At 54.3% G+C, this 23,411-nt stretch overlaps 1 protein-coding gene across 2 annotated transcripts in view; it reads right to left on the bottom strand.

Annotated features, from left to right (window-relative positions):
• Positions 1-17,498: 17,498 nt before the first annotated feature.
• Positions 17,499-23,411, bottom strand: part of LOC140404631 (sodium/potassium-transporting ATPase subunit beta-2-like) — a 35,952-nt gene continuing 30,039 nt past the window's right edge. For both annotated transcript variants that reach the window (XM_072493239.1, XM_072493238.1), the window contains exons 8-9: positions 22,954-23,163; positions 17,499-17,723 (exon numbers count right to left, since the gene is read on the bottom strand). In XM_072493239.1, coding sequence (XP_072349340.1) covers positions 22,984-23,163 — 180 coding nt within the window. In that variant the 3' untranslated portion in view covers positions 17,499-17,723; positions 22,954-22,983. The remainder of the gene's footprint in view (positions 17,724-22,953; positions 23,164-23,411) is intronic.

A 23,411-nucleotide genomic window follows, 5' to 3' on the forward strand; every position in this document is an offset into this window, starting at 1 on the left:
ACTGAGTGGGGGTTGGCGGCAGAGAGAGAGAGACAGAAAGCTCAAGGAGGGAGATGGAGAGGGGAGGGAACAGAGAGAGGGAGAGAAAGAGATGCAGAGAAAGATAGTGTGAGATGGAGACAGGGATAAAGGACAGATACTGAGAGGTGAGAGGGCGAAGAGATGGGGTGAGACAGGGAGAGTGAGAGAGAGACAAAGAGACAGATAGGGCCAGAGAGAGTTGCAGATAGCGAACGAGAAAGAGACAGCAAGAGACAGAGATAGAAAGAGAGCGAGAGAGACAGGAAGGCAAAGACAGAGATGCAGATGAAGAGAGAGCGAGAGACAGAGAGATTCAGAGAGGGAGAGAGAATGAGACAGAAAGAGTGACAGATAGTGATAGAGGGAAAGAGAGAGAGAGCGACAGACATATTGGGTGCGATCTACATATTGGGAAGCACGGTACCTCAATGGGCAGCACGGTAGCACAGTGGTTAGCACAGTTGCTTCACAGCTCCAGGGAGCCCGGTTTGATTCGCCTGGTCCACGTTTGTGTGGGCCAGTACTGACCGATGCCCGGCTGCAGTCTCGCTGGGGAGGCCGGTAGATCCTGGGTAAGGTTTAAACCCTACTTCGGTGCGCACCGTTTGGTCATTCCTCTTTTGGTTGGGATACCAATTCCGACGCCTGACGGAATTTGGGTATATCCTGGTATCTACCGGTCGCACTGCGCTCCCGCTTGGGCACAACGCGATCACAGAACTTACAGTGCAGAAGGAGGCCAATCGGCCCATCGAGTCTTCACCCGGCCCTTGGAAAGAGTGCCCAACTTAAGCCCACGTCTCCACCCTGTCCCCGTAACCCAATAACCCCAATTAACCTTTTTGGGCACTAAGGGGCAATTTATCACGGCCAATCCACCTAACCCGCACATCTGTGGGAGGAACCCGGAGCACCCGGAGGAAACCCACGCAGACACGGGGAGAACGTGCAGACTCCGCACAGACAGTGACCCGAGGCAGGAATCGAACCCGGCTCCCTGGCGCTTTAAGGCAGCGGTGCTAACCACTGTGTCACCACGCCTCCCCTCCCCCAGTCCAGAGACATAATCACAAAAAAGCTTGTGAAGAACACATTCAATAATTCAACGCTTCAGACAATGAGAGGGGAAAGCTCGATGACACAAGCCAGGACATATTAGTATCTCGGTAGTAACCAAATACTTCGACAGCCACATCTGCCAAAGATCCCAGCCACTGCTCAGAGGCGAAGAACCGTAACACACTGTGCGCTCGATGTCCGGTTATTAAAGATGTCTTCATCTACCCCGAATGAGAATCGACTCTTTCTGAATCACCACATTCATCTCTCTTGTTTGGGAGCAGTAAGGATTCAGAGTGGGGAAGATTCTTACAAAAAATGACAAAAGTGCACCTTATCCAGGGGGGGTTACGGTGGGACAGGGTCCATGGACCCCCACAGTCCACCCAATGATAAGCATGCGTCACCCACAAGAGTTGAGAATCCACAATGTCAGTTACGGTTCCATCAGTCGCTCACGCGCCCCTGAGGCAGAATGTCATCAGTGTGGGTCCAACCCGAGATTACTGAGCACACACAGGAGTACTGAGGGAGTGCCGCACTGTCAGAGGGTCAGAAGTGAGGGAGTGCCGCACTGTCAGAGGGTCAGTACTGAGGGAGTGCCGCACTGTCAGAGGGTCAGTACTGAGGGAGTGCCGCACTGTCCGAGGGTCAGTACTGAGGGAGTGCCGCACTGTCAGAGGGTCAGTACTGAGGGAGTGCCGCACTGTCAGAGGGTCAGTACTGAGGGAGTGCCGCACTGTCAGAGGGTCCGCACTGAGGGAGTGCCGCACTGTCAGAGGGTCAGTACTGAGGGAGTGCCGCACTGTCAGAGGGTCAGTACTGAGGGAGTGCCGAACTGTCAGAGGGTCAGTACTGAGGGAGTGCTGCACTGTCAGAGGGTCAGTACTGAGGGAGTGCCGCACTGTCAGAGGGTCAGTACTGAGGGAGTGCCGAACTGTCAGAGGTTCAGTACTGAGGGAGTGCCGCACTGTCAGAGGGTCAATACTGAGGTAGTGCCGCACTGTCAGAGGGTCAGTACTGAGGGAGTGCCGCACTGTCAGAGGGTCAGTACTGAGGGAGTACCGCACTGTCAGAGGGTCAGCACTGAGGGAGTGCCGCACTGTCAGAGGGTCAGTACTGAGGGAGTGCCGCACTGTCAGAGGGTCAATACTGAGGGAGTGCCGCACTGTCGGAGGGTCAGTACTGAGGGAGTGCCGCACTGTCAGAGGGTCAGTACTGAGGGAGTGCCGCACTGTCAGAGGGTCAGTACTGAGGGAGTGCCGCACTGTCAGAGGGTCAGTACTGAGGGAGCGCCGCACTGTCAGAGGGTCATTGCTGAGGGAGTGCCGCACTGTCAGAGGGTCAGTACTGAGGGAGTGTCGCACTGTCAGAGGGTCAGTACTGAGGGAGTGCCGCACTGTCAGAGGGTCAGTACTGAGGGAGTGCCGCACTGTCAGAGGGTCAGTACTGAGGGAGTGCCGCACTGTCAGAGGGTCAGTACCGAGGGAGTGCCGCACTGTCAGAAGGTCAGTACTGAGGGGGTGCCGCACTATCAGAGGGTCAGTACCGAGGGAGTGCCCCACTGTCAGAAGGTCAGTACTGAGGGGGTGCCGCACTATCAGAGGGTCAGTACCGAGGGAGTGCCACACTGTCAGAAGGTCAGTACTGAGGGGGTGCCGCACTGTCAGAGGGTCAGTACTGAGGGAGTGCCGCACTGTCAGAGGGTCAGTACTGAGGGAGTGCCGCACTGTCCGAGGGTCAGTACTGAGGGAGTGCCGCACTGTCAGAGGGTCAGTACTGAGGGAGTGCCGCACTGTCAGAGGGTCAGTACTGAGGGTGCGCCGCACTGTCAGAGGGTCAGTACTGAGGGTGTGCCGCACTGTCAGAAGGTGAGTACTGAGGGAGTGCTGCATTGTCAGAGGGTCAGTACTGAGGGAGTGCCGCACTGTCAGAGGGTCAGTACTGAGGGAGTGCCGCACTGTCAGAGGCTCAGTACTGAGGGAGTGCCGCACTGTCAGAGGGTCAGTACTGAGGGAGTGCCGCACTGTCAGAGGGTCAGTACTGAGGGAGTGCCGCACTGTCAGAGGGTCAGTACTGAGGGAGTGCCGCACTGTCAGAGGCTCAGTACTGAGGGAGTGCCGCACTGTCAGAGGGTCAGTACTGAGGGAGTGCTGCACTGTCAGGGGGTCAGTACTGATGGAGTGCTGCACTGTCTGAGGGTCAGTACTGAGGGAGTGCAGCACTGTCAGAGGGTCAGTACTGAGGGAGTGCCGCACTGTCAGAGGGTCAGTACTGAGGGAGTGCCTCACTGTCAGAAGGTCAGTACTGAGGGAGCGCTGCACTGTCAGAGGGTCAGTACTGAGGGAGTGCAGCACTGTCAGAGGGTCAGTACTGAGGGAGTGCCTCACTGTCAGAAGGTCAGTACTGAGGGAGTGCAGCACTGTCAGCGGGTCAGTACTGAGGGAGTGCCGCACTGTCAGAGGGTCAGTACTGAGGGAGTGCCTCACTGTCAGAAGGTCAGTACTGAGGGAGCGCTGCACTGTCAGAGGGTCAGTACTGAGGGAGTGCTGCACTGTCAGAGAGTCAGTACTGAGGGAGTGCTGCACTGTCAGAGAGTCAGTACTGAGGGAGCGCTGCACTGTCAGAGGGTCAGTACTGAGGGAGTGCTGCACTGTCAGAGGGTCAGTACTGAGGGAGTGCTGCACTGTCAGAGAGTCAGTACTGAGGGTGTGCCGCACTGTCAGAAGGTGAGTACTGAGGGAGTGCTGCATTGTCAGAGGGTCAGTACTGAGGGAGTGCCGCACTGTCAGAGGGTCAGTACTGAGGGAGTGCCGCACTGTCAGAGGCTCAGTACTGAGGGAGTGCCGCACTGTCAGAGGGTCAGTACTGAGGGAGTGCCGCACTGTCAGAGGGTCAGTACTGAGGGAGTGCCGCACTGTCAGAGGGTCAGTACTGAGGGAGTGCCGCACTGTCAGAGGCTCAGTACTGAGGGAGTGCCGCACTGTCAGAGGGTCAGTACTGAGGGAGTGCTGCACTGTCAGGGGGTCAGTACTGATGGAGTGCTGCACTGTCTGAGGGTCAGTACTGAGGGAGTGCAGCACTGTCAGAGGGTCAGTACTGAGGGAGTGCCGCACTGTCAGAGGGTCAGTACTGAGGGAGTGCCTCACTGTCAGAAGGTCAGTACTGAGGGAGCGCTGCACTGTCAGAGGGTCAGTACTGAGGGAGTGCAGCACTGTCAGAGGGTCAGTACTGAGGGAGTGCCTCACTGTCAGAAGGTCAGTACTGAGGGAGTGCAGCACTGTCAGCGGGTCAGTACTGAGGGAGTGCCGCACTGTCAGAGGGTCAGTACTGAGGGAGTGCCTCACTGTCAGAAGGTCAGTACTGAGGGAGCGCTGCACTGTCAGAGGGTCAGTACTGAGGGAGTGCTGCACTGTCAGAGAGTCAGTACTGAGGGAGTGCTGCACTGTCAGAGAGTCAGTACTGAGGGAGCGCTGCACTGTCAGAGGGTCAGTACTGAGGGAGTGCTGCACTGTCAGAGGGTCAGTACTGAGGGAGTGCTGCACTGTCAGAGAGTCAGTACTGAGGGAGCGCTGCACTGTCAGAGGGTCAGTACTGAGGGAGTGCTGCACTGTCAGAGGGTCAGTACTGAGGGAGTGCCGCACTGTCAGAGGGTCAGTACTGAGGGAGTGCTGCACTGTCAGAGGGTCAGTACTGAGGGAGTGCCGCACTGTCAGAGGGTCAGTACTGAGGGAGTGCCGCACTGTCAGAGGGTCAGTACTGAGGGAGTGCCGCACTGTCAGAGAGTCAGTACTGAGGGAGTGCCGCACTGTCAGAGGATCAGTACTGAGGGAATGCCGCACTGTCAGAGGGTCAGTACTGAGGGAGTGCCGCACTGTCAGAGGGTCAGTACTGAGGGAGTGCCGCACTGTCAGAGGGTCAGTACTGAGGGAGTGCCGCACTGTCAGAGGGTCAGTACTGAGGGAGTGCTTTGTAAATGATCCCATGCATACTTCAAAGAGGAGGCAGCAAGTACAACAGTGAGGACACTTAAAGAAAAATAACTTGATTGGCTGTGCAGCTTATGGAGAAGGGGAATGGATGTGGAAGGCGCTACAAAATGCAAGGCCTTTCTTTGAAGCAGTCAAATTTCCTGAGCTGGACTGGACTGCACAGGAATCAGGTTGCAAATCTATTTTTGTTTCTTAAGTATCTTAACCTAAATACTGACTGGAAAAGGCTCTAATTCTTGATGCAATCATCTGTGACGTTAGGTTACCCCAGCCCGGCCTCTCGTCAGCAAGGGGTTAACTGCAATCCAGTGATTCACATTTATTTTTATGTTATTTTGCTTATTATCCTTCCTTCGCCTCGCAACGGCTTACGATATCTTCACTTCCCCAGCAGGATATTCTCACCAGGGGGGCTATCGAGATGCTGGGGGGGGTTCCACTGACCAGGAGCTGAACTGGGCCCATCCATCGGAGCCACCAGAGCAAGTCTGAGGCTGGGAATCCTGCGGAGAGTCACCTCCTGGCTCCATCAATCCATAGATACCACACTGCAGAAGGTGGTCATTCCACCCATCGGGCCTGCACCAGCCATCTGAAAGAGCAGCCTACCCAGGGCCCACACCCCCAGCCCTATCCCCATTGCCCCACCTAACCTACACACCCAGAGCCTGTCCACCATCCACAAGGCACAAGTCAGGAGTCTGATGGAATACTCTCCACTTGCCTGGATGAGCGCAGCTCCGACAACACTCAGGAAGCTCGACACCATCCAGGACAAAGCAGCCCCGCTTGATTGCTCCCCTTCCACAAACATTCACTCCCTCCCCCACCGACGCACAGCGACAGCCGTGTGTACCGTCTACAAGATGCACTGCAGCAACGCAACAAGGCTCCTCAGGCAGCACCTTCCAAACCCACCACCTCTACCATCTAGAAGGACGAGAGCAGCAGATACCTGGGAACCCCACCACCTGGAGGTTCCCCTCCGAGTCACTCCCCACCCCGACTGGGAAATATATCGGCCGTTCCTTCACTGTCGCTGGGGCAAAATCCTGGAACTCCCTCCCTAACAGCACAGTGGGTGTACCTCCACCACACGGACTGCAGCGGGTTCAAGAAGGCAGCTCCCCACCATCTTCTCAAGGGGCAATTAGGGATGGGCCATAAATGCTGGGCCCGGCCAGCGACACCCACATCCCGGAAATTCATTTTTAAAATGTCCAAGGTCACAGAGTTCTCACAGTCACGGAGAGGGATGGGATGGAACTGCGACGGAGCTGGAACACAGCTATGGAGAGGTTGGGCCTATTGTAAGCAGCACATTCTCTGTATTAGCTGCTGTACCTGATCCCTGATCCAACCCTGACCAGTGGACAGCCTTGGTAGCTGTGGGCATGGATACTGAGGGTGGAGCGATGCAAATCGAGGATGCGCAGGATGGCAGAGCTTGTGGAGGTGAGAGGGTCAGGGTTGTAGGGGCTGGAGGAGGTTACAGAGATAGGGAGGGTTGTAGAGGCTGGAGGAGGTTACAGAGATAGGGAGGGTTGTAGGGGCTGGAGGAGGTTACAGAGATAGGGAGGGGTGTAGGGGCTGGAGGAGGTTACAGAGATAGGGAGGGTTGTCGGGGCTGGAGGAGGTTACAGAGATAGGGAGGGTTGTAGGGGCTGGAGGAGGTTACAGAGATAGGGAGGGTTGTAGGGGCTGGAGGAGGTTACAGAGATAGGGAGGGTTGTAGGGGCTGGAGGAGGTTACAGAGATAGGGAGGGTTGTAGGGGCTGGAGGAGGTTACAGAGATAGGGAGGGTTGTAGGGGCTGGAGGAGGTTACAGAGATAGGGAGGGTTGTAGGGGCTGGAGGAGGTTACACAGATAGGGTTGGAGGAGGTTACACAGATAGGGAGGGTTGGAGGGGCTGGAGGAGGTTACAGAGATATGGAGGGGGTTACAGAAATAGGGTTGTAGAGGCTGGAGGAGGTTACACAGATAGGGAGGGTTGTCGGGGGTTGGAGGAGGTTACACAGATAGGGAGGGGTGTAGGGGCTGGAGGAGGTTACAGAGATAGGGAGGATTGTAGGGGCTGGAGGAGGATACAGAGATAGGGAGGGTTGTAGGGGCTGGAGGAGGTTACAGAGATGGAGAGGGTTGTAGGGGCTGGAGGAAGTTACAGAGATAGGGAGGGGTGTAGGGTCTGGAGGAGATTACGGAGAGGGAGGGGTGTAGGGGCTGGAGGAGGTTACAGAGAGCGAGGGGTGTAGGGGCTGGAGGAGGTTACAGAGATAGGGAGGGCTGGAGGAGGTTACAGAGATAGGGAGGGCTGTAGGGGCTGGAGGAGGTTACAGAGATAGGGAGGGTTATCGGAGCTGGAGAAGGTTACAGAGATAGGGTTGTAGGGGCCGGAAGAGATTACTGAGATAGGGAGGGTTGTAGAGGCTAGAGGAAGTTAGAGAGATAGGGAGGGTTGTAGGGGCTGGAGGAGGTTACAGAGATAGGGAGGGTTGTAGGGGCTGGAGGAGGTTACAGAGATAGGGAGGGTTGTAGGGGCTGGAGGAGGTTACAGAGATAGGGAGGGTTGTAGGGGCTGGAGGAGGTTACAGAGATAGGGAGGGTTGTAGGGGCTGGAGGAGGTTACACAGATAGGGTTGGAGGAGGTTACACAGATAGGGAGGGTTGGAGGGGCTGGAGGAGGTTACAGAGATATGGAGGGGGTTACAGAAATAGGGTTGTAGAGGCTGGAGGAGGTTACACAGATAGGGAGGGTTGTCGGGGGTTGGAGGAGGTTACACAGATAGGGAGGGGTGTAGGGGCTGGAGGAGGTTACAGAGATAGGGAGGGTTGTAGGGGCTGGAGGAGGTTACAGAGATAGGGAGGGTTGTAGGGGCTGGAGGAGGTTACAGAGATGGAGAGGGTTGTAGGGGCTGGAGGAGGTTACAGAGATAGGGAGGGGTGTAGGGTCTGGAGGAGATTACGGAGAGGGAGGGGTGTAGGGGCTGGAGGAGGTTACAGAGAGCGAGGGGTGTAGGGGCTGGAGGAGGTTACAGAGATAGGGAGGGCTGGAGGAGGTTACAGAGATAGGGAGGGCTGTAGGGGCTGGAGGAGGTTACAGAGATAGGGAGGGTTATCGGAGCTGGAGAAGGTTACAGAGATAGGGTTGTAGGGGCCGGAAGAGATTACTGAGATAGGGAGGGTTGTAGAGGCTAGAGGAAGTTAGAGAGATAGGGAGGGTTGTAGGGGCTGAGGTTGATAGAGGTCTACAAAATTATAAGGGGCATAGTCAGAGTGGATAGACAGAGGCTTTTTCTCAGGGTAGAGGGTCCAATTACTAGGGGGCATAGGTTTAAGGTGAGAGGGGCAAGGTTTAGAGGTAATTTTTTTACACAGAGGGTGGTGGGTGCCTGGAACTCGCTGCCGGAGGAGGTGGTGGAAGCAGGGACGATAGTGACATTTAAGGGGCATCTTGACAAATACATGAATAGGATGGGAAGAGAGGGATACGGACCCAGGATGTGTAGAAGATTTTAGTTTAGACGGGCTGCATGGTTGGCACGGGCTTGGAGGGCCGAAGGGCCTGTTCCTGTGCTGTACATTTAGAACATAGAACAATACAGCGCAGAACAGGCCCTTCGGCCCACGATGTTGCACCGAAACAAAAGCCATCTAACCTACACTATGCCATTATCATCCATATGTTTATCCAATAAACTTTTAAATGCCCTCAATGTTGGCGAGTTCACTACTGTAGCAGGTAGGGCATTCCACGGCCTCACTACTCTTTGCGTAAAGAACCTACCTCTGACCTCTGTCCTATATCTATTACCCCTCAGTTTAAAGCTATGTCCCCTCGTGCCAGCCATTTCCATCCGCGGGAGAAGGCTCTCACTGTCCACCCTATCTAACCCCCTGATCATTTTGTATGCCTCTATTAAGTCTCCTCTTAACCTTCTTCTCTCCAACGAAAACAACCTCAAGTCCATCAGCCTTTCCTCATAAGATTTTCCCTCCATACCAGGCAACATCCTGGTAAATCTCCTCTGCACCTGCTCCAAAGCTTCCACGTCCTTCCTATAATGCGGTGACCAGAACTGTACGCAATACTCCAAATGCGGCCGTACCAGAGTTCTGTACAGCTGCAACATCACCTCCTGACTCCGGAACTCAATCCCTCTACCAATAAAGGCCAACACTCCATAGGCCTTCTTCACAACCCTATCAACCTGGGTGGCAACTTTCAGGGATCTATGTACATGGACACCTAGATCCCTCTGCTCATCCACACTTTCAAGAACTTTACCATTCGCCAAATATTCCGCATTCCTGTTATTCCTTCCAAAGTGAATCACCTCACACTTCTCTACATTAAACTCCATTTGCCACCTCTCAGCCCAGCTCTGCAGCTTATCTATATCCCTCTGTAACCTGCTACATCCTTCCACACTATCGACAACACCACCAACTTTAGTATCGTCTGCAAATTTACTCACCCACCCTTCTGCGTCTTCCTCTAGGTCATTGATAAAAATGACAAACAGCAACGGCCCCAGAACAGATCCTTGTGGTACTCCACTTGTGACTGAACTCCATTCTGAACATTTCCCATCAACCACCACTCTCTGTCTTCTTTCAGCTAGCCAATTTCTGATCCACATCTCTAAATCACCCTCAATCCCCAGCCTCCGTATTTTTTGCAATAGCCTACCGTGGGGAACCTTATCAAACGCTTTGCTGAAATCCATATACACCACATCAACTGCTCTACCCTCATCTACCTGTTCAGTCACCTTCTCAAAGAACTCAATAAGGTTTGTGAGGCATGACCTACCCTTCACAAAGCCATGCTGACTATCCCTGATCATATTATTCCTATCTAGATGATTATAAATCTTGTCTCTTATAATCCCCTCCAAGACTTTACCCACTACAGACGTGAGGCTCACCGGTCTATAGTTGCCGGGGTTGTCTCTGCTCCCCTTTTTGAACAAAGGGACCACATTTGCTATCCTCCAGTCCTCTGGCACTATTCCTGTAGCCAATGATGACATAAAAATCAAAGCCAAAGGTCCAGCAATCTCTTCCCTGGCCTCCCATAGAATCCTAGGATAAATCTAATCAGGTCCCGGGGACTTATCTATTTTCAGCCTGTCCAGAATTGCCAACACCTCTTCCCTACGTACCTCAATGCCATCTATTCTATTAGCCTGGGGCTCAGCATTCTCCTCCACAACATTATCTTTTTCCTGAGTGAATACTGACGAAAAATATTCATTTAGTATCTCGCCTATCTCTTCAGACTCCACACACAATTTCCTATCCCTGTCCTTGACTGGTCCTACTCTTTCCCTAGTCATTCGCTTATTCCTGACATACCTATAGAAATCTTTTGGGTTTTCCTTGATCCTTCCTGACAAATACTTCTCATTTCTTTGTTCTTTGTAAATAAATCTAGAATTATGAAGCTAGTCTAAGTAATGACGACCAGGAAACTATCATCGATTGTTGTAAAAACCCATCTGGGTCACTAATGTCCTTCAGGGAAGGAAATCTGCCGTCCTTACCCGGCCTGGCCTACACGTGACTCCAGACCCACAGCAATGGGGTTGTCTCTTAAATGCCCCTCTCCTAACGAGCAGCTCTTGGCCTTGCCAACCCACATGACATGACAGAATGACACCGAAGCACGCAAACGCACACACGTTAAACATATACACGTGTGTTCGCTCACACACTGGTTCGACATGCGAACGGATGGTCCCTCAGTGCCAGACCCGACACTCAACCCATCCAGGTTGAGTGCATGATTGTAAAGTCAGCAGCGACAGTGACACTGTGTCCTCACGCTGAATAATTAACAGCCTCAAAATGTGAGCTGAAATAAAGGGAGGCAGCGGATTGTAACCATGTCGAGAGTTTGTTACAGCATCGGTTCAGGTCGAGGAGTGGCACATTCCCCTCTGCCCTGATCTTTCACTGTTTAATAACAAAACTAGTATCAATATTGCAGAATTTAAGCCTTTCCCCGGGGAGTGTGTCAGTATTTACAGGGGGTCTCCGGGGAGTGTGTCAGTATTTACAGGGGGGCCCCGGGGGGTGTGTCAATATTTACAGGGGGTCTCCGGGGAGTGTGTCAGTATTTACAGGGGGGCCCCGGGGGAGTGTGTCAGTATTTACAGGGGGGTCCCCGGGGGAGTGTGTCAGTATTTACAGGGGGTCCCCGGGGAGTGTGTCAGTATTTACAGGGGGTGCCGGGGGAGTGTGTCACTATTTACAGGGGGTCCCCGGGGAGTGTGTCAATATTTACAGGAGGGTTCCCGGGGAGTGTGTCAGTATTTACAGGCGGTCCCCGGGACGTGTGTCAGTATTTACAGGGGGTCCCCGGGGAGTGTGTCAGTATTTACAGGGGGGTCCCCGGGGAGTGTGTCAGTATTTACAGGGGGTTCCCGGGGGGTGGGGGGGGCGGGAGTGTGTCAGTATTTACAGAGGGTCCCCGGCGAGTGTGTCAGTATTTACAGAGGGTCCCCGGGGAGTGTGTCAGTATTTACAGAGGGTCCCCGGGGAGTGTGTCAGTATTGACAGGGGGTCGCCGGGGAGTGTGTCAGTATTTACAGGGGGTCCTCGGGGAGTGTGTCAGTATTTACAGAGGGTCCCCGGGGAGTGTCAGTATTTACAGAGGGTCCCCGGGGAGTGTGTCAGTATTTACAGAGGGTCCCCGGGGAGTGTGTCAGTATTTACAGGGGGACCCGGGGAGTGTGTCAGTATTTACAGGGGGGTCCCCGGGGAGTGTGTCAGTATTTACAGGGGGGTCCCCGGGGAGTGTGCCAGTATTTACAGGGGGGTCCTCGGGGAGTGTGTCAGTATTTACAGGGGGTCCCCGGGGAGTGTGTCAGTATTTACAGGGGGGTCCCCGGGGAGTGTGTCAGTATTTACAGGGGGTCCCCGGGGAGTGTGTCAGTATTTACAGGGGCGTCCCGGGGGAGTGTGTCAGTATTTACAGGGGGTCCCGGGGGAGTGTGTCAGTATTTACAGGAGGGTCCCCGGGGAGTGTGTCAGTATTTACAGGGGGTCCCGGGGAGTGTGTCAGTATTTACAGGGGGTCCCGGGGAGTGTGTCAGTATTTACAGGGGGTCCCCGAGGAGTGTGTCAGTATTTACAGGGTGTCCCCGGGGAGTGTGTCAGTATTTACAGAGAGTCCCCGGGGAGTGTGTCAGTATTTACAGAGGGTCCCCGGGGAATGTGTCAGTATTTACAGTGGGTCCCCGGGGAGTGTGTCAGTATTTACAGAGGGTCCCCCGGGAGTGTGTCAGTATTTACAGGGGGTTCCCCGGGGAGTGTGTCAGTATTTACAGGGGGTTCCCCGGGGAGTGTGTCAGGATTTACAATGGGTCCCCGGGGAGTGTGTGAGTATTTACAGGGGGTCCCCGGGGAGTGTGTCAGTGTTTACAGGGGGGTCTCCGGGGAGTGTGTCAGTATTTACAGGGGGTTCCCCGGGGAGTGTGTCAGGATTTACAATGGGTCCCCGGGGAGTGTGTCAGTATTTACAGGGGGGTCTCCGGGGAGTGTGTCAGTATTTACAGGGGGTTCCCCGGGGAGTGTGTCAGTATTTACAGGGGGTTCCCCGGGGAGTGTGTCAGGATTTACAATGGGTCCCCGGGGAGTGTGTCAGTATTTACAGGGGGTTCCCCGGGGAGTGTGTCAGGATTTACAATGGGTCCCCGGGGAGTGTGTCAGTATTTACAGGGGGGTCCTCGGGGAGTGTGTCAGTATTTACAGGGGGGTCCCCGGGGAGTGTGTCAGTATTTACAGGAAGGTCTCCGGGGAGTGTGTCAGTATTTACAGGGGGGTCCTCGGGGAGTGTGTCAATATTTACAGGTTGTTTCCGGGGAGTGTGTCAGTATTTACAGTGGGTCCCCGGGGAGTGTGTCAGTATTTATAGGGGTCCCTGGGGAGTGTGTCAATATTTACAGGGGGGTTCCCGGGGAGTGTCAGTATTTACAGGGGGTCCCCGGGGAGTGTGCCAGTATTTACAGGGGGGTCCCCGGGGAGTGTGTCAGTATTTACAGGGGGTCCCCGGGGAGTGTGTCAGTATTTACAGGGGTCCCCGGGGAGTGTGTCAGTATTTACAGGGGTTCCCGGGGGAGTGTGTCAGTATTTGCAGGGGGTCCCCGGGGAGTGTGTCAGTATTTACAGGGGGTCGCCGGGGAGTGTGTCAGTATTTACACGGGTGTCCCCGGGGAGTATGTCAGTATTTACAGGGGGTCCCCGGGGAATGTGTCAGTATTTACAGGGGGGTATCCCCGGGGAAAGTGTCAGTATTTACAGGGGGGTATCCCCGGGGAGTGTGTCAGTATTTACAGGGAGTCCCCGGGGAGTGTGTCAGTATTTACAGGGAGTTCCCGGGGAGTGTGTCAGTATTTACATGGGGTCCCCGGGGAGTGTGTCAGTGTTTACAGGGAGTCCCCGGGGAGTGTGTCAGTATTTACAGTGGGTCCCCGGGAAGTGTGTCAGTATTTACAGGGGGTCCCCGGGGAGTGTGTCAGTATTTACAGGGTGTCCCCAGGGAGTGTGTCAGTATTTACAGGGGGTCCCCGGGGAGTGTGTCAGTATTTACAGGGTGTCCCCGTGGAGTGTGTCAGTATTTACAGGGGGTCCCCGGGAAGTGTGTCAGTATTTACAGAGGGTCCCCGGGGAGTGTGTCAGTATTTACAGAGGGTCCCCGGGGAGTGTGTCAGTATTTACAGAGGGTCCCCGGGGAGTGTGTCAGTATTTACAGGGGGTCCCCGGGGAGTGTGTCAGTATTTACAGGGGGTCTCCGGTGAGTGTGTCAGTATTTACAGGGGGACCCCGGGGAGTGTGTCAGTATTTACAGGGGGGTCCCCGGGGAGTGTGTCAGTATTTACAGGGGGTCCCCGGGGAGTGTGTCAGTATTTACAGTGGGGTCCCCGGGGAGTGTGTCAGTATTTACAGAGGGTCCCCGGGGAGTGTGTCAGTATTTACAGGGGGTCTCCGGTGAGTGTGTCAGTATTTACAGGGGGACCCCGGGGAGTGTGTCAGTATTTACAGAGGGTCCCCGGGGAGTGTGTCAGTATTTACAGAGGGTCCCCGGGGAATGTGTCAGTATTTACAGGGAGTTCCCGGGGAGTGTGTCAGTATTTACAGAGGGTCCCCGAGGAGCTTGTCAGTATTTACAGAGGGTCCCCGAGGAGTGTGTCAGTATTTACAGGGTGTACCCGGGGAGTGTGTCAGTATTTACAGGGGGTCCCCGAGGAGTTTGTCAGTATTTACAGAGGGTCCCCGGGGAGTGTGTCAGTATTTACAGGGGGTCTCCGGGGAGTGTGTCAGTATTTACAGGGGGACCCCGGGGAGTGTGTCAGTATTTACAGAGGGTCCCCGGGGAGTGTGTCAGTATTTACAGAGGGTCCCCGGGGAATGTGTCAGTATTTACAGGGAGTTCCCGGGGAGTGTGTCAGTATTTACAGAGGGTCCCCGAGGAGCTTGTCAGTATTTACAGAGGGTCCCCGAGGAGTGTGTCAGTATTTACAGGGTGTACCCGGGGAGTGTGTCAGTATTTACAGAGGGTCCCCGGGGAATGTGTCAGTATTTACAGGGGGTCCCCGGGGAGTGTGTCAGTATCTACAGGGGGTGCCCGGGGAATGTGTCAGTATTTACAGGGGGGTCCCCGGGGAGTGTGTCAGTATTTACAGGGGGTCCCCGGGGAGTGTGTCAGTATTTACAGGGGGACCCCGAGGAGTGTGTCAGTATTTACAGGGGGGTCCCCGGGGAGGGTGTCAGTATTTACAGGGGGTCCCCGGGGAGTGTGTCAGTATTTACAGTGGGGGCCCGGGGAGTGTGTCAGTATTTACAGGGGGTCCCCGGGGAGTGTGTCAGTATTTACAGGGGGTCCCCGGAGAGTGTGTCAGTATTTACAGGGGGTCCCCGGGGAGTGTGTCAGTATTTACAGGGGGTCCCCGGGGAGTGTGTCAGTATTTACAGGGGGTCCCCGAGGAGTTTGTCAGTATTTACAGGGGGTTCCCGGGGAGTGTGTCAGTATTTACAGGGGGTCCCCGAGGAGTTTGTCAGTATTTACAGGGGGTCCCCGAGGAGTGTGTCAGTATTTACAGGGTGTCCCCGGGGAGTGTGTCAGTATTTACAGAGGGTCCCCGGGGAGTGTGTCAGTATTTACAGAGGGTCCCCGGGGAATGTGTCAGTATTTACAGTGGGTCCCCGGGGAGTGTGTCAGTATTTACAGGGGGTCCCCGGGGAGTGTGTCAGTATTTACAGGGGGTCCCCGGGGAGTGTGTCAGTATTTACAGGGGGTCCCCGGGGAATGTGTCAGTATTTACAGGGGGGTCCCCGGGGAGTGTGTCAGTATTTACAGAGGGTCCCCGGGGAGTGTGTCAGTATTTACAGAGGGTCCCCGGGGAGTGTGCCAGTATTTACAGGGGGGTCCTCGGGGAGTGTGTCAGTATTTACAGGGGGTCCCCGGGGAGTGTGTCAGTATTTACAGGGGAGTCCCCGGGGAGTGTGTCAGTATTTACAGGGGGTCCCGGGGAGTGTGTCAGTATTTACCGGGGCGTCCCGGGGAGTGTGTCAGTATTTACAGGGGGTCCCGGGGGAGTGTGTCAGTATTTACAGGAGGGTCCCCGGGGAGTGTGTCAGTATTTACAGGGCGTCCCGGGGAGTGTGTCAGTATTTACAGGGGGTCCCGGGGAGTGTGTCAGTATTTACAGGGGGTCCCGGGAGTGTCAGTATTTACAGGGGGTCCCGGGGAGAGTGTCAGTATTTACAGGGGGTCCCGGGGAGTGTGTCAGTATTTACAGGGGGTCCCGGGGAGTGTCAGTATTTACAGGGGGTCCCGGGGAGAGTGTCAGTATTTACAGGGGGTCCCGGGGAGTGTGTCAGTATTTACAGGGGGTCCCCGGGGAGTGTGTCAGTATTTACAGGGGGTCCCGGGGAGTGTGTCAGTATTTACAGGGGGTCCCGGGGAGTGTGTCAGTATTTACAGGGGGTCCCGGGGAGTGTCAGTATTTACAGGGGGTCCCGGGGAGAGTGTCAGTATTTACAGGGGGTCCCGGGGAGTGTGTCAGTATTTACAGGTGGTCCCCGGGGAGTGTGTCAGTATTTACAGGGGGTCCCCGGGGAGTGTGTCAGTATTTACAGGGGGTCCCGGGGAGTGTGTCAGTATTTACAGGGGGTCCCCGGGGAGTGTGTCAGTATTTACAGGGGGTCCCGGGGAGTGTCAGTATTTACAGGGGGTCCCGGGGAGAGTGTCAGTATTTACAGGGGGTCCCGGTGAGTGTGTCAGTATTTACAGGGGGTCCCGGGGAGTGTCAGTATTTACAGGGGGTCCCGGGGAGTGTGTCAGTATGTACAGGGGGTCCCGGGGAGTGTGTCAGTATTTACAGGGTGTCCCCGGGGAGTGTGTCAGTATTTACATCGAGTCCCCGGGGAGTGTGTCAGTATGTACAGGGGGTCCCGGGGAGTGTCAGTATTTACAGGGGGTCCCGGGGAGTGTGTCAGTATTTACAGGGGGTCCCGGGGAGTGTGTCAGTATTTAGAGGGGGTCCCCGGGGAGTGTCAGTATTTACAGGGGGTCCCGGGGAGTGTGTCAGTATTTATAGGGGGTCCCGGGGATGAATTAAGAGTATTAAATTCAATCAATAAGATTCTGGAATTGAAAGTTAGGTGATGAGACGCTCGTGGATTGGTGTAAAAACTCATCAGGCTCACTAACGTCCTTGAGGGAAGGAAATCTGCCGTCCTTGCCCGGTCTGGCCTACACGTGACTCTCGACCCACAGCAATGGGGTTGACTCGTAGCTGCCCCTCACCGAAATGGCCGAAGGAGACACTCGGTTTGAGGGCAGTTCGGGACGGGCAATGAATAATGGGTCCAGCCGCATCCCAGGAAATCAAGTCAAACGAATCAGAGCAGGAGTTACTGTCCAAACAGGAAGTGACCATTCAGCCTGGCCCATCAATTAGTCACTGCCGATCGGTGGCGTAACTCCCTTCGCGGGGTTCTGGGTCCTTCTCGTTCTCCCTCGCAATCCAACCTTCATTTTGCTCCCGTTGCATCCGTGAATTTGACCCCCATTCGCCGCGCCCCAGTTTCCTTCTCGACCGTTTCCCTGTTTATTCGCCGTCCCGTAAACCTCATCGATTACGGAGGGGAGACCCTGGGTCCCCATCGTTCACGGAGGTCCCAGGTAGCCGGTGGCCCTCGCCTCCACACTCCCAGCACGCCCGAGGCGACGAGCAAAATCCTTTGCAAGCTAAAGGTTTGTGGGCGATGTCAAGACCCCACCAGCAAAGTCCCGCCCGAGGACTCGGTCGAAGTTTAATGGGGCCAGGCCTTCCCCAAACAGACAGGAATGTAGACTGAACGACCCCGGGGGACACAACGGGACGGGTGGGTCAGTGGCTGGAAAGGCACACAACTTTTCAAGACACAAACATTTCCTTTATTTAACTTTCCACATTCAAAGAGTTCTTTATCCAGGCGTCACGTTGTGACAGGAGCGAAGGTAGAGCCAGCGCTGCCGTGTGGAGATCTGGGCTGTCTGATGGCGGGTCAGTGGGTGAGGAATTTTCAGAGGTGCGAATGTCACCCGGAAGTTCCGTTCGATCCGGAGCCAGGGATGTACCAGGACACAACAGGAGAGGCTGAAAAACAAGTCCGTGAAATGCCGGTGGGTAAAGGTTTGTCACTGCGTAACTCTGGACAACAGCTCACCACTGACAGGGATAGGTCTTACTGCATAATCGGGTAGTACTGGTGGGGACGTGTCTGTCACTGTATAACACTGGGGTACAGTACTGGTGGGGACGGGTCTGTCACTGTATAACACTGGGGTACAGTACTGGTGGGGACGGGTCTGTCACTGTATAACACTGGGGTACAGTACTGGTGAGGACGGGTCTGTCACTGTATAACACTGGGGTACAGTACTGGTGGGGATGGGTCTGTCACTGTATAACACTGGGGTACAGTACTGGTGGGGACGGGTCTGTCACTGTATAACACTGGGGTACAGTACTGGTGGGGACGGGTCTGTCACTGTATAACACTGGGGTACAGTACTGGTGGGGACGGGTCTGTCACTGTATAACACTGGGGTACAGTACTCGTGGGGACGGGTCTGTCACTGTATAACACTGGGGTACAGTACTGGTGGGGACGGGTCTGTCACTGTATAACACTGGGGTACAGTACTGGTGGGGACGGGTCTGTCACTGTATAACACTGGGGTACAGCACTGGTGGGGACGGGTCTGTCACTGTATAACACTGGGGTACAGTACTGGTGGGGACGGGTCTGTCACTGTATAACACTGGGGTACAGTACTGGTGGGGACGGGTCTGTCACTGTATAACACTGGGGTACAGTACTGCTGGGGACAGGTCTGTCACTGTATAACACTGGGGTACAGCACTGGTGGGGACGGGTCTGTCACTGTATAACACTGGGGTACAGTACTGGTGGGGACGGGTCTGTCACTGTATAACACTGGGGTACAGTACTGGTGAGGACGGGTCTGTCACTGTATAACCCTGGGGTACAGTACTGGTGGGGACGGGTCTGTCACTGTATAACACTTGGGTACAGTACTGGTGGGGACGGGTCTGTCACTGTATAACACTGGGGTACCGTACTGTTGGGGACGGGTCTGTCTCTGTATAACACTGGGGTACAGTACTGGTGAGGACGGGTCTGTCGCTGTATAACACTGGGGTACAGTACTGGGGATGGGTCTGTCACTGTATAACACTGGGGTACAGTACTGGCGGGGGCGGGTCTGTCACTGTATAACACTGGGGTGCAGTACTGGTGGGGACGGGTCTGTCACTGTATAACACTGGGGTACAGTACTGGTGGGGACGGGTCTGTCACTGTATAACACTGGGGTACAGTACTGGTGGGGACGTGTCTGTCACTGTAACACTGGGGTACAGTACTGGTGGGGATGGGTCTGTCACTGTATAACACTGGGGTACAGTACTGGTGGGGACGGGTCTGTCACTGTATAACACTGGGGTACAGTACTGGTGGGGACAGGTCTGTCACTGTATAACACTGGGGTACAGTACTGGTGGGGACAGGTCTGTCACTGTATAACACTGGGGTACAGTACTGGTGGGGACGGGCCTGTCACTGTATAACACTGGGGTGCAGTACTGGTGGGGACGGGTCTGTCACTGTATAACACTGGGGTACAGTACTGGTGGGGACGGGTCTGTCAGTGTATAACACTGGGGTACAGTACTGGTGGGGACGGGTCTGTCACTGTATAACACTGGGATACAGTACTGGAGGGGACGGGCCTGTCACTGTATAACACTGGGGTGCAGTACTGGAGGGTTTCCACTTGCTAACTGCATTTGAAACAATTCCGACAATATCAGGCAAGCGGTGATTACAGATTAACCCGTGTAGCTGCCAGCACTGATATCTCGCTGACACATTGCTGTGGAAATGCCCAGTGACAGCACTGGATAAATTAACACAAGTGAAAGTTTCTGTCGGGAGTAAGTAAGCACCTCGTTTGGGGATGAAGGTAGCAAGCACAGCATCAATCTCTCCAGGCAATTCTAAATAGCTACTGTGTTCGAGTGAGTTGCTTAACGGAGGCAGCGTGTCTTCGTGGAAAGTTTAATGTGACAAAAATGGGGCTGATAAAGGAATCAATACCTGCTCAGTGCAGCCCTTCGATAGTAGTGGACAAGGGCATGGACTGCTTCTGGGGGTAAGGCCTTGGCTGACTCAAAGTTTGCTGCCAGCCACTGAACAGGTTCTCTGATGGATCTGTTCGGTTGAAGACCTTTGCTTTCAGCAGAGGTTTAACATGGCGGACGAACGGGGGAGTTGTGGGCTGGCCAAATGGTCAGGATTCAGAACGTGTTGCCTGAAGTTGCAGCAAAGTTCGAGACAGAATCAGACACATATTGCAGCGAGGAACGAGATACCGGTGGGCTTCCTGCTCATTGTTAGACTTTCTAATTCCAGATATTTGTTTGGGGAATTCCCATTTCTGCCCTGGGAGGAATTCGACCTGTGGGTTTCAGGACTATTGGTCCTGTGATAATACCACCTCTCGATGCTGAATTGCTTTGAACGATTTGCCAGGTAGTCAGAAGGGAAACATGTTTGGCCTGGTCACGAGGGCAACGAGTTAGTTGTTGGACTACAGCTTGGCCTGGAGGCTGTGCAGGGGGAGGATGGGTAGGCACAGGGTTGCAGTGGGGGTGGGAGAAAGTTGGGACGAGCGCGAGGGGTCACCTCCTCACAGGACCTGCCTTGGCAGTGACGAGAAAGTCCAGCTCCTCTCCATCCCCTGGTCCAGGCTCTCTTCATCTATAACCTCAGGGTGTCGCCTCACATCAAGGTGAGCGAGTGAGTGAAGAGGACATCAAACCCCCCCCCCCCCCCCCCACCCCACACACACACACAGCCAGGGCACTGACAGGAACCCCACTCTCAAACCTGATGCAGGTCCGACCACTGCAATTGGATACATCAAAGCAGTTGGTTGCTCAAAGTATAGAGTAGAGAGAGAGTGAGAGAGAAAGATGGAAGACAGAGAGGGAGAGAGGGAGAGAGATGGAGAGAGAGAGAGATGGAGAGGGAGTGACGGAGCGAGAGATGGAGAGATGGAGAGAGAGATAGAGATGGAGAGAGAGAGAGAGATGGAGAGGGAGTGACGGAGCGAGAGATGGAGAGAGAGATGGAGAGAGAGAGAGATGGAGAGAGAGAGAGAGAGATGGAGAGAGAGAGTTTGGTGGGTGTTTTTTGGACAAGGGTATTACAGGTCAGGGGTAGATGGGGTTAAGATTCTAATCATCCGCAATGGTGTTGAATAGCACAAGCAGTGTGAGGGTTGATTGGTCTCCAGTTCCCACATTCCGAAGAGTAGTGCCCCCAATCCTCAGCCTATGTCTGTGTTTTGAAGAAAAGACCCTTTGTACTTGAGCACAGGGCTGATGGAGTTAGTACCCACTCAATCCCCTATGCAGGGGCTGGTTTAGCACAGTGGGCTAAATAGCTGGCTTGCAATGTAGAACAAGGCCAGCAGCGCGGGATCAATTCCCGTACCAGCCTCCCCGAACAGGCGCCGGAATGTGGCGACTAGGGGCTTTTCACAGTAACTTCATTGAAGCCGACTCGTGACAATAAACAATTATTATTATTATCCACTGATATCATAGAATTTACAGTGCAGAAGGAGGCCATTTGGCCCATCAAGTCTGCACCTTAGAAAGAGCGCCCTACTTAAGCCCACACCTCCACCCTATCCCTGTAACCAAATAACCCCTCCTAACCTTTTCTGGTCACTGAGGACAATTTATCGTGGCCAATCCACCTAACCTGCACGTCTTTGGACTGTGGGAGGAAACCGGAGCACCCGGAGGAAACCCACGCACACACGGGGAGGACGTGCAGACTCCGCACAGACAGTGACCCAAGACGGGAATCGAACCTGGGACCCTGGAGCTGTAAACACAGGTGCGGTGCAAATCGAGGAAGGGCAGATGGGTGATTGACTCCCAATATCTATGTTCCTGGAAGAGTTGTTGATGTTTTGAAGTCGAACCCTACGATGATGATGAGCTTTAAGGGTAAGATTCCAACTCAACGGAATGTGTTAAACTTCTTCCGTAACCCCCCCCCCACCAAACCTCTCCAATTATATTTTTACTCATGGTGCGTTGGAGATCTTGTTCGCAGTGGGTCTGCCTCTGAGCCGGAAGCTCCAGCTTCGAGTCCCACCCCAGGACCTGGTGGCCGAGGACTGCGTTCGTAGTTCGTAACGTGTCCAAAGTAGGTTGAGTGGCAACCTTCCGAGTCCTCCCCAAACACGCGGTAAGAGCGGGCGAGAGTCCTGCTCCGCCATATTTGGTGTGGAGAGGCACCCTTCCAGCTATAAGACAAGAGCAGAATTAGGCCACTCGGCCCATCGAGTCTGCTCCGTCATTCAATCATGGCTGATATCAAGCCTCTGGCGACACCAGCCACCTGTTCCGGGGGATCGCTCGCGATGGAAACGGACGAACGTCTGCCTCGGTAGGCGTGGCAAGAGAATAGAAACGGATATAAAACAATTGGGCGTCCACAAGGCATTTTGCTTCCGATTGGACATTGGGAAAGGCCGGTAGAGAAAAGGTTGAGCCTCGCGGAGTCTCCCCTTTTTGCCATTCATTCCCATTGGGTGACCAGAGCCCCCCTGGGGAGTGAATTAGGGTGAGAACGGATGGAGGTGAATAAGCAGAGTAAATACGTTTAACGTTTAACAAACTGGACTCTCGGTTCCTGTTGCCGAAACTGGGCAAATGTTGACCAGTGATCCAGACACTGGGTCAGGAATCAGCCACAAAGACCGGGATCCCGTTGCCCGATTTGAACTTACTCCAAACCTGTCCACTTGGGCAGAGGTGTTGCAATCCCCCAGGAATGCTGAAGCCCATTTCTAAGGGTCCCACCAAAGCCTTGGTGGCGAGGTGCCACAAATGACAAAGTCACAGAAGCCGAGGAAAGCTTAAGATCAGGAAAAGGATGATTACTTATTGCTTTATTTATGTAGGAGACACACCGCGTATTAAATCTCTGGGTTAGACGCAAGGTGGGGCCAACACTCAGAAGAGACAGGGCCAGAGTTGTGTTGATGCAAGGTTCCAGTAGACAGGGCATTCTCACTCTTACACGGGACATAATGTGCTTGCTGGTATGTCCTGTTGGCCCCCCCCCGTCTCTAAATCTGGACGGGGGGGAAGAACCTGATTGCATTCCAGCTAGCTGGACCCGGGAAGACGAGATCAATGTCCAGGGTTCCTCTTGTCCCTACGTTTTGTCAGACCCCTATTTCCCCATGCCATCCCACCCACCATGGCGTATCCCCACCTGCCAAGGGACATGCCCAAATGCGAAACGTTAAGAAAGTCCTGCTCCGCCTGAGCCCACATTGAGAGTGAAGACCACCCGGCCAGCGAATTTATCGCGCTCGTCATCGTTCTTCACATTCGACCCGTAGACTTTGCACTCGATGCTGACATCGGTGTTGTGCGTTATGTTCAGGAATTTCACCGCCACCAATGGTTGTGTGTAGTTCACCTTCAGGACAGAGAGCAATCAACAGTTAGTGTCCACATTGTGCAGCCAATCTATCTCCTGTCCTACATTCCATCAGTCTTGACCATCCCCCCCCATTCCCATTGGCGGCCATGCCTTCAGCTGCCTGGGGGGCCCGAGCTCTGGGATTCCCTCCCCAACCTCCCTCCACCTCTCTCTCTCTCCACCACCCTCTTTCTCCACCTCTCACTCCACCCTTCCTCTCTCTCCACCACCCTCTTTCTCCACCT

The sequence above is a fragment of the Scyliorhinus torazame genome, chromosome 31 (assembly GCF_047496885.1).
Source record: "Scyliorhinus torazame isolate Kashiwa2021f chromosome 31, sScyTor2.1, whole genome shotgun sequence".
Classification (NCBI taxonomy): Eukaryota; Metazoa; Chordata; class Chondrichthyes; order Carcharhiniformes; family Scyliorhinidae; genus Scyliorhinus; species Scyliorhinus torazame.